At 35.5% G+C, this 12223-nt stretch overlaps 1 protein-coding gene across 1 annotated transcript in view; it reads right to left on the reverse strand.

Moving 5' to 3' along the window:
* Positions 1-345: 345 nt before the first annotated feature.
* Positions 346-12223, reverse strand: part of LOC145662630 (hsp70-binding protein 1) — a 30785-nt gene continuing 18907 nt past the window's right edge. The window contains exons 4-6 of the mRNA XM_081728396.1: positions 10229-10384; positions 5561-5769; positions 346-874 (exon numbers count right to left, since the gene is read on the reverse strand). Coding sequence (XP_081584522.1) covers positions 806-874; positions 5561-5769; positions 10229-10384 — 434 coding nt within the window. The 3' untranslated portion in view covers positions 346-805. The remainder of the gene's footprint in view (positions 875-5560; positions 5770-10228; positions 10385-12223) is intronic.

Genomic DNA, 12223 nt, shown 5'->3' on the forward strand with positions numbered 1-12223 from the left:
CTGTGTTTTCTTTCTACCACAAAGTTTTATCGATTTCAGGAGCTGAGTATTTCAAACAACGAAGTGTAAGCTGTGTTCAGAAGTCTCATTATTTTGTCCTATTACTTTCCCTTTGAATGTGTTGTTGCCGAACTGCCTATTTTAAGGAACATAGAAAGATTCATATGTGCAATTATATTTTGAAGGAGTGTACACAGACACTTCGATAAACGCTACCAGCGTCCACTACTGAACAAATAATTTTACCTTTACATCAGCCGCCAATACTTTGACCTTACCACAGCAAATTATGGAAAATAATATTACTGGATACGCTAAGGATTTAGTTAAATGACAAGAGTAAAATTAACTGGAGTCAGTGTATTGAGTTAATTTAACAAGTGACATGTGGATTGTAGTCTTTTCTCAGAACAGAAAACACACACACGCACAAAATATAGAATTAACATCCGCACAAATAATAAAACATCAAATTATAATAAACAATTACAAAACAAGGCTCATCTACACACAGTATTTCACAAGTGTGAATTTTCTTCTGTTACGTAAAGTTAAAGCATGATTATGCAAGATTATCCACTATTAAAACTGACGCACTAGCATGATGTTCATAAAAATAAAAAGCATGTGTACAATGTAATTTTTCGTGATCCACTATTGTCACTATTGATGTGGAAAAACGGACTTAATTCTCCATCCAGGTTATGTCGGCGAAGAGCTTTTTTGTGAAAATTTTCTACTCGATTACTGTGACTGCAAGATAAGAAATTCAACGTATTCATGTCTCTGATGGTCGAAGCTTTTATTATCTCTCTTCTTCACCATCTTCAGTAAACACTATGCGTAACAACTCCTGAATATATTCTTTTTCTTCCTGAAATAGAAAATGACGAAACCGGTTAATCTAAACTCTTTATATAATACAAGATAATTTAAATAGATGATGAAGGCTAGGCTAATTTTTACACAAGCGAGAAAAGTGAGCTGCTATGGGCATTCTGGCTTACGAAATTCTCAAATTCTATATTGTTTGTATCATACTTGAGAGAACGATCCATGAAAGTTTTACTGTATTTTGTACAAGTATATTGCTCTGTCTTGGTTATATCACTCTACCTGGCTTCCTCGCTCTTTGGTGTACTTCCGGGTTCAATGGTAGAAAACTGCTGAAAAGAACCTAGGAAGTTGCTTCTGACGGCGAGTAAAACCCAGAACTTCAGCACATGGAATTTTTTTATTGATCGAACCTCTGTCGAACATTTATCGTTGGTTTATTAACTAAAGAGGAAACAAAGGGCCAGACGTAACTAAAATGGGAAGTATGGTCTAGAAATATTTCTTAGTATAACTTCTAGCAGAGGCCAACAGACACATCTGCTATTAAGAGGGTGGAATAAATCAATTGTGAGAGCAAAAGCCTAGATATCATCTCTTATTTACATAAAGTTAATTCATGGTCACATCCCCAAACGTTCGACCTCTCGAAACATTTCTATTCTGATCCCAGACAAATAATACATAATCCAACTTGATAGCAAAATGTTTGTTTTGGGCTCCCTCATGACTATAAGGTACACGTACGCGCTTCTGACACTGGAGACAGGTTTCGATTTAAGGTGGGGGTTCATGTGGTTCGGATTCCACGATAAGCTGTAGGTTCACGTCTCATATTGCCTCGGTGCTGAAAGAGACATTAAACTCCATATAATTAACTAATCAAAATACTAGACTGGAAGCATGTTTATAACCGTCAAAGTCAATCCGCAGTATTTTCCTACCACAGATAGAATCAACACTGCTTCATTCATTCGTGGATTGACAAAATAAAACTTGAATTCAACGTTCCATGGTTATACCCTTTAGGCAGGAAGATGGATGATTATTGAAAGTGAATGATAAAAGAACCGGTGAAATGAGAATGTGGAAGAAAACGGAAGAGCTCCGAGTAAACCCATGGACAAGATGTTATCCACTACAAACTAATTTGGCATAGGAGCAAGGGAGATCTAGCACCAGAAGTGAGCGTTCTACTAGTGACTAACCGTACTCCCCTCGTGGACTACAATAACATACCCAGAGCGAAGTAGCTGTCCAGAGATAAATTACTAGCATATTTTTAGTTGAAGATTGATTTGAGTTCAGTTGATTTTGAGTTTAACGTCCTATCAGCAGCGAGGCTATATGAGACGGGACCTACTGATTAACGTTGAATCCGAACCATATGAGCTCCCGCCGGGAACCGAACCAGGGTCTCCCACGCCAAAGGCGCATTCGCTAACCGCTTAGCCACGGAGGAGCTCTAGTTGAAGATTGAGAGAGGTATTCTATGGGGTAGAGTGTTTCAAAATTTATGTCAAAACCGTAGAGATCTTATGGATTATTATCTTAGCAGTTTCACTGAAATGCGTACGTTAATGAGAAATGGGATTCAAATATTTCCCATACACCTATCCTCCCACTGCGAACAAGCTAATATGTATATGAATATAATGATAGTAGCTACGACGAGTAGGAAATAAGAACACACGTATAGCAAATTGAATCAACGAAAATAAGAACGAAACAAACAGGAATGCTTATGAAGCAAAAACTAGGGTTGCCAGATCCCCACGTACTGCCCGAAATGTCCGGGTTCGAAGTACATTCCACAGGTATACGGACCAATGAACTAAATCTACAAGCTTAAATATTACTTTAACTATAATTAATTATATATACAATTTATGTCTTACATGTTCTACTTAGTTTTATTCAACAAATTGTGTTCTTATAATAACAATTGGCAATGTTCAACTTCTTTTCATTATTGCGACTGTATTATCGCGCGGCGCCAACATTCAAAGATTTGAAAGAGATGGGGAAGAAATCTGTTTCTGTAGAAGTAAAATATGAGCTTTCTATTCTGAAATTCGTAATATCAACACTTGGCATTAAGGGTAATAATAATAATTGTGAGTTATTGGTGCGTTTTTCGATACATCAAACCTGTTCAAAACAATGCATTATAATTAAATGCTATACCAATGCACACATCGATCGAGCGTTTAGTGTAATGAAAGCTTATGAGTAGATGATACGGACAGAATGCCAACAGAACTTTAGATGGCCGAAATTTGTGTTTAGATAAGATTGAGAATGACTTGTCAAGAATTTCGCAAATATGAATAGTAAGATAGGCGTCAATAATCATTAATTTATTTGCACTGAGTTCGGCACAGTATAAATTTAGTTAGTAATAATCGTAACGATATTTGTTAACAGTGGTTATTAGTATTAGAAGTAACAATGGTAAAACAATAAAATGCAAGTATCTTCAATCTCAAATTTTGTATCCAATTACACAAAAATCACTGGTCTCCGGGCTTGTCTTCAATTCAATCTGACAACATTTGCATAAACTCAGAATGAAAACCATATTTGAGCGCGGTGAAGTTTTAGATAATTGAGGAAGATATATTGAAAAATTGTATCCAAGTAAAAATCGACAGCACAGTCTAGGTATTAACAAGAAAGGGGAGGGGGAATTAGCAAGAATTTATGATATTAAGGGATGGGTTCGAAAAGGCTCTAAATGTGATGAACAATGGAGAGGAAACAAATACACAATAGGTGATCGAAACTATTCGAACAGAATGTTCTTAAGTTGTAGACTTACTAACATCACATACCGCGTGGAACTCAAGCATAGTGTCCGCAGTCGTCACGACAGCACGAGAAAGCAGAATGTGTCGTTTTCTGGAGTTCAATAGTTTTAACTTTTGTCAGGTGATTATATGCAACAGGTGTAACAAGTATATGCGGGAACCAAGTAACAGGACGACCACAACCCAAAAGCGACCTGACTTTCACAGACTTCCGAGAAACGACCTATTGACACTATAACTGATGTATTCCAAAGTGTACTCTTAACACCATAACTGTTCGGCACGAGGTGCGGAAATTTGATATCCTTGGCAGATCAGTCAAATATTTTGACCAGACCACCAAGATCCACATCGAAATCCACTCTCATTGAAACTATCCGGGAAGAATGGTCTGCCGTTCTCCATGAAACCTTTAGCTACCAAGTACACTTGCGAGAGTGAAGGTTGGGCATTAGCAACTACAACTTTGGAATATGTTATACATTCAGAGGGACATTTAAGTCTGCCTTTAGATATTTAAAACCCTATTTTATCGTTGGGGTGCATTCCTCGAGATTTGAATCAATGATGATGGAGGAGGAAATCTGGGGGAATGACTGCTCAAAACTGATCACAGATGTTAAATAATGTTCAAGTTGAGGGATTCAATGGGCCAGAGAAAGTGCTGGAGTTCTATCTGTGTAAACAGGTCTGACTGTGTATTGGAGCACCTGGAAAGACTGCGTCGTTGTTATGGACCAACATCTGTACTGTATCACTATAAATGTCCACATAATCATTACTAGTAATTCGTCCTTTGAGAGTCATACAACCAACGACATACCATTAAATTGCGGTCCACGCACACAGACAGCAGCCGACATGTTTAACCGTAAGAAGTTACCAGTCCCAAGCATACGCCACGTTTTAAGTTCTTACGACCTCATTCTTGCACTATTATGTTGGGAGCTGTAATCAGCGAAATCACAACCTAACCACGGATATTAAGGTTATGTAACTCTTGTACGACTGTGATTACAGTAACAGGTCGTTTCAGATGATGACTGATTTCAGCATTTAAGTAAGCCACATTTGCTCTACGCATATTAAGTCACATTTGCACTACGCTTATTAAGCTACATTTGCACTACGCATCTTTGTAATACTCGTTTTCAAAGCTTGGCAATCGTTCTCACTTATACTATTTCTCTTTTCTGATAGTATTTGGCCACAAGTATTGTATACCTTGGACTTTGTTGTTCACGATACATGTAACGCATCGTCAGTCTTAGATACACTTGCTCCAAATAACAGCATACTTATACTATTCCTTCTTTGAAAATCCGGTGAGGGGAGTCCTAATTTTGTACGACTAATGTTTGGTCTATTGCTTGCAGGAATTCAATCTGATCCGCCTGCGCTGTACCCAGCACAGCCGCAGTACACGAAAAATGTTTAATGTTTAAATAACAAATTTGGTGCTGCAACACAAATATATTTTTATTATTTTGATAACTATCTTACATGCTTAAGTGCTTGAGAAGGAATAGCTTCAGCAAAAAATATATAAATACGACGAAAATATAAAATAGGATTAAGGTGCCAAACGGAGTATAAGCATAAGAAAGCTTTAGTTCAAAAGGCTCAGGATTACTTTTATACATATTATAGATCACTATATACATGTATATATCTATGTAAAAAGGTGAAAAGTCGCGGTGGAACAAAACAGATTGCTACCTCAGGGTCATGAGTGATATGAAGAATATTCGTCCATTACGACCCATCTTATATAGTATCGGTGTTAGAAAGGGATATTCAACGCGAATCGACCACAACGAAGAATTTCCCTTTTGTCCAACGACTAGTCACCAGTAAAAAAATACAGAAAAACCATTCATTCGCTCAAAAGCTATAAACCAAAAAACAAAACCTACCCTAAATTCATCTTTGTCTTTCGTGACTTCTAGCTGTTGTAACAACGTCGATCTCAGACGCAATTCAGGTCTTCTGCATTCTTGCTGTGACGGTGGATGATCTCTCACTAGACCAAGCAATGCGGACATCAGATGCTCATGGTTCGCAGTATGCTCGTGTTGTAGTAAAGCTACCAGCTGCTCAACAAAACCCATCTGACACAGTATATCTGCAAAACATTACAATAATAACACTTAGTTTTGATACAAAACATCTATGTAAGTCTGTATTAATTTTATTTCACTTACTACTAGTGAAAACCTACTAATCGGTTAGCATATTCTTGATTTATTATGTTTACAGGGCTCATAGTGGTCTGGTCTCTTGTAAATAGTTGAAAAGTGACCAAACAATGACCAAAAGCACACCAAAAATGACCAAAAAGTGCCCGCCGCTTTTTTCTTTTGTTAATTTCTCCACCACCTCTCTCTTTGTTGTTTTGTTTCATCTTTTCTTCTTTACTTCTTCTTTTTCAGCTTCCTCCTTTCTTAGGTTTTCTAAGCATGCTTTTCAGTTACGGTAAGCAGACTTTGCAGATGTAAGAAGCTTCTGAGTAAGTGGAACCAGTTTTGGCCTATTTCCGAATTTCTTCATCTCAGACATTATATTTAACTTAGCATTGAGAGTTTTCAAAGCCATGAAATATTCAAATTCATCCACCTACTCTTAAGAAGAACATAAAAGAAGCATAACACAAGACGAACATGATGAACCACACAAACACATACACACAACGTTGAGCGGAGCGTTAACTATTACGAGAGAAAACTAAAAGACTATTATGATAGAAGAAAGAATAGACACAGAAAAGTTCTCAACCCCACCTTGAGAGCTTAAACATCCACCAAACATCCACTGTGCTTTAGAGAGAATAAAAGCTGAAGTGAGAATAAAAGCTGAAGTGAGAATAAAGCTGACTGTTTCACACGTGGCAGCAAGTACTGAAGCTTTCAGAGAAGTAATGAATAACAAATTTCTGCCTATTTCCATTTATTTTTATATTTTTCTTAGAAAACTGCCAATGCAAAACATAAATCACACGAAAAAGTCACTTTACCTCGCCAAAAAAAAGTAACTTTTAGTGACCAACTTGAAAAAAACTAACTTTTAGTGTATATATATATATATATATATATATATATATATATAAAAGGACTCAGTATGAGCCCTGTGTTTACTGTAGTATTCGTAAGCCCTTCTTTCTGGTCCAGTAGCTGCAGCGCGTGCCTGTGTGCACGAGGTACAAGGTTCGATTTCCGATGGGAGAGTATCGAACGCAGTACAGTGGTTCACGCCTCACTTGGAACTGTTGACCATGCCTTGTATAGCCTTTTCGGACAAAGGACAAATACAAACCAGTCAATCAATTGCATTCTTCGTGCGAAAGTGGAAGCGCATTACAGGAAAAAATTTCCCCTCAGTACACTTACATAAATAGACTTAACATAAATTTACTTGCATACTTTTCGCTTTTCTTAGTCGCAAAAAGCTGCCAACATATCAGTTTTTTTTTTTCTCCTACGTTTGAAAACAAATATATTTGATTTAGTTACTGTTAGGTGCGCTTATAGGCAGGTTGCGCCCATGAGGTCTTTGGGACGGACATATTTTTAACTGAAAATGACACAATCGAACTTTAATTATACCATAACGATGTTTTAACGAAGAGAAAAAGTTCCGAAATTGAATCAAATCTGGTCTACAAAGCAAGTTATCCTGGTTTTGTCACAGACAACTCCTGTGTCCTCCACTAGTTTTTTTTTTTTTTTTGGGGGGGGGGGGGAGAATGGTAAATTTGGGGGATTTCATCCAAATACTTCGATACCTCTGGTTAGTGTGTTATAAAATTATTATATAAATGCGGGCTCACCCAAATAAATAACGTAACGTAACGCATGAAATACGATAATTAATCAATGCCTTTTTGTTTAATATTTTACTAACACTACCTCACTTAACCGAATTTGTTTTCTTAATAACAAAGAGATATTATGATCAGTTCAATACTTTAGTCTTCATAATTATATAAAATTTTATTTTATATACTGAAATACAAAGAAATCCTTTATTCAAAGTGCTAGCTGAAATACTCATTCTTCGTATGAATCAGACAAAATATCTATGTAAACAAACTGAACTACGAAAGAAAAAGAAATAAGGGTCATTTTGGATTATTTTTACATGTCTCGCTAACTCCTCCTCCCGCCGCAGATGAAACCCGGCCCGCATACAATAATAGCTGAATTTGAAAGTCACTAATCATATCGCTACTGGAAGTGTCACCATTGATCTCAGCGACCGCGGAAACTATGAATTCGACACTAATATCGGTCATTTTCTGCTAGTTTTACATGTCCCGATAAACGCCCCATCCCCCTGAGAACCCCCTGGTTCGAATTTTGGAAGAAAAAAAAAACGCTTCGTCTTTGTCTGGGGCCTGGACTAAGGTACCCATGACCAAAATTTGGTAACTCTCGGTCTACTCGTCCGGTTCCCACGTCGCACACAGACAGACACTCTTTATTTAATTTATATTAGATTCAAAGTGACGTGTCTCAGTTTAGTAAGTTCCTGTATTTGTTTCAGTTTATGCTAATATGCAACGACAAGTATACAAAATAATTTTTAAATCAGAACTCTGGCGTTACAACCCATGGCGGGCTAAAGACGCTGCTGATGACTTTAGCTTTTCTCCTTTCCTTTTTTGTTTTTGTTCTTTCTTCAACAAAGTATCTTCTAAGTTGTTCCTGTTGTGGATCATCGGATGCGTACATTTCTCTTGTGTGTGTTGCTACTGTTATTTATAGGAGTTATCTTTCCTCTTTTTTTGGTTAGTGGGATTGGAGTTTAGCATCCCTTTCAGCACTTACGTAGGTTGTGAAATCTGAACCGCTCTACTGCTTTCAAATATTTGAAGGCTATCTTGTAGGTAATGAACCCGAAACCCATGCACCTATCCATTCGAGGAGCAGCGGGGAGGGCGCTTTTTTATAGTGTGTGCAACACAATTCAATATTTAGAACCTCTTTACTTATTTTACAGTTTTCGTTAATTCCTTTAAGAATTTTTGAATGTATTAAAGTTATACCGACTTTTCGCAATTACGAAAGAGGCAGAGCAATGTAGTTTAACGCAAACGTAACCATAGCTTGCTTTGCATTTCCTTCATATTTTTTGACTACCTAAACCTTTAAAGAAACAAAGTAGGATTGTTAACCTTAAAAAATTTTTTTTACATGTCATGCTTTAGGGATTAATTTGCATTCCGTCTCTTATTTTCAAAAAAATAAAATAAATAAATAAATAAAATAAATAAATAAATAAAATAAATAAATAAATAAAACAAGAAGAAGAAAAGAAAAATCGAATCAACTTCAATCAAGTTTACATTAAAGACAAATACAAGCATTACAATACCAACGTTTATTGTTTTTCCATCATGAAATGTACTCAAATCTGGACAATTTTTGCGTTACGCGCTTTGTAAATTTACAGCAACAGGAGAAAAAGGTTTTCTGTTTATATATGATATACGTATAAATATAAAACGTGACATGGTAAACTACTACTTACCTTCCGGACTGTTGTAATATAATAAACTGTATCATTTGCAAAAATTAATAAATAACTTTTGTTACTTATTATTCTTCCAGAAATTATCCAGGTTTGATTATAATATCAGAAGAAATAAGGTAAAATTAATGACAAGACAGTTGAGGTACATATGAATATTCTCTTAGATAAACTGAGCAATTTATACTACAGACATTAAATGTACAATATAATAGGACTGTATAGGCAGTGTACTTAATATCTACAGAAGCTATTTTTATAAACTAAAACAAATGTGAGAAACGAGCAAGAAATAATGTCTGGTGAAGAGTTCTATCTGTGCCTTTGAACTGCTGATCTTCAAGTAAAAGAAATGGAAGATGGTCATAGTTTTAAATAAATGGCTGGTTTACATCACAACAGAATCCAATCATCGATACCCTCACTTCAGGGAGGAAGGGGGAGAGAGAGAGAGAGAGAGAGAGAGAGAGAGAGAGAGAGAGAGAGAGAGAGAGAGAGATAAAAGAAAAGAAAGAACGACGAAAATTATCCATGATTAATACGCTGCCTTATTCAAAGATGTAGTATACACTGTGAAAATGATAATTTAAAAGAGTGTATTCTAATTTTTATTTTGTAGTGGCGAAACCATATCCTATGTATACATTCCTCTATCACCTTTTTATCACTGATAATACTGCAAGGCCCCCTGCCCCTCACCCTCCTAATAAAAAAATAAAATAAAATAAAAATAAATATGGGACATGCTCCAAATATATAGCTGCTGTGCGAAGTAAAAGAGGGGTTATGGTTGTTCGATTTCCTCACTATGTCCTTTCTAACATATATATTTACGAAATTAAGACGCAAAGCTCACATCATGAAAAATTTAGTTGAGGAAGACTTCAGTTACGCTTCAAAATCTTACAATGAATACAACAGTTTAATTTAATTTTGTTCCTGATTTTCTAAAACTTGTTGTAAACATGTTTTTCGGTGTTTTCAATCTAACAAATTTTATACACAATAATAATAATATAAATTTAATGTCTGTCCATCTCGATGAACGTAATTACCTTTTATACTAGGTTGTTGGTTGCATAGTGACGTAAGAAGAAAGGATGATTTAACTTTTAGCTTATCTACGTTGCTCTGCATGGCCCGCAAAAGTACAGAATAGCCATCACTGTTTGCAAATTCTTCTTGAGCCTCAGGATGGTCACGAACGAGACCTGTAATGTAACGATATTGTAATTTATTACCAAGACACAACCTTTAATATATATATATATTTTCTCATCTATCCTACATCTACATGTCTCTTTCATATAAAACATGAGAGAGAGAGAGAGAAATGTAATTGTGTATAGTAGTGTTCTTGTGTAATTTACTTGCATTAGTGCCAGGGTTGGCTGGTTTAAACCAAAAAACAAAAAGTGTTCGTAAAAGTGTAAGTGTTTGTAAAATCTTGATAAACACACATTTGTGGGTTATCACGTTTCACTCCCGTATATTATTCGTATTATATTCGGATCTAAATTCCCCATTCATTACCCAAAAAGATTATACTACAAAAGCAACTTTTTTTTTTTATAAGTTTATAAATGTTTATTTTGTGATTTTTTTGTAGTTGTTATTATTGTTATGTAATTGCAATCGAAGAAAAATTCTAAATATTGTTTCGTTTCAATGTTTACTATTGATAAAATACAACGAAAATGCCGTACTTTTGTGTGTGTGTGTGGGGGGGGGGGATCATACAGACCCCACGAGAGGCATTTAGTGAAATGAGAAGTATCTTTGGTATCTATTTATGTATAAATGAGTCTGAGCCAAAGTGGACTCAAATAATTCGTATCTTTATTCACTTTTCTTATTGATAAGTCGGTGTATTTCTTTAATTTGGACCAATAAAAGTCGTTGTTAACTAACTTGAACTAAATTAGTTCTTCTGTACTCCGTAGTACTTTGAAATTGTTCATATGTAATTCTGTGTAATGGTTTCACTTGTGCAACTGTTTATCTTTTTGTCCTTCTGAAATGACTCTTGACAGTTATATTAAGAAGCATGTAAATATCAGTACAACTTTTTTTTTTTTTTTTTTTTTTAAATCAGGATTCCTTCGTGAGTGAGTCGGTAGATGTATTGCATTTGTGGCCAATTAGTCCTGGTTCCGAGTTCAAATGGAGGACAATTTCTCTCGGATGTAACTCGAGAAGCGGTTTTTATTCCGCTTTAAGCTTATGTGACCCCGGTTGTTGCCCGGGTCCAGCATAACCCGGTTGTTGCATAATATCAAGGCGAAACAAACTTATTTCTGTCCATATATGATACGAATATACAGAGCAAATTATTTAAACCATAAAAACCTGGTTTAAACTTAAAAAAAAAACCTGGTTTAAACCAAAAAAACCGTTTTTTTTCGGTTTTTTAATAAAAACCATGGTTTTTGCCAACCCTGATTAGTGCAAATACTTTGTATATTGGTGACCGGCGTGAATAGTAGGCACGAATTGAAAATTATAATATCTATGCAAGGATTGAGAAGTCAATGTTTTTAGTGAAAACTTTCTCACAATACACTTAAAAAAATAAATAAAACTCTATGCGCTTTCGCTGGATACTTCATCAGGTACAGTAGGAAAGAGGCAAACGAAAGAAAAATTATGAAAGAACAGAAAGGAAGCCGCGAAGTGTCTAGGACGTGCCATCTGGAAAGTAGTCACGTCAGAATATTGCAAAGTTAAAACACGTGTTGCAGGTGGAAGGAAACAAAACTAATAAGACGGGTTGCTGACAACGAGAAAGAAAGAAAAATAAACGAAAATTTAAAATTAAATTTGTATAATTATATAAATTAAAACAAAATCAATAAGAAATGTAAATACATGATAGAAGAATTTGAATACAAAAAATAAATAAATAACTCAAACGAAAAGATTTACGAAAAATGAATAAAATGAATCGGCTGTAAGTGTGGGAAACCACGTACTGTACAGGACTCGTACCTTACAGTAGTGAAAAAGTATCATAGATGGTTTAGTTCAGGAAGGCGATGTAAGTGTGTCTC

The sequence above is a fragment of the Thermobia domestica genome, chromosome 10 (genome assembly GCF_964235325.1).
Source record: "Thermobia domestica chromosome 10, izTheDome1.hap1.1, whole genome shotgun sequence".
Lineage (NCBI taxonomy): Eukaryota > Metazoa > Arthropoda > Insecta > Zygentoma > Lepismatidae > Thermobia > Thermobia domestica.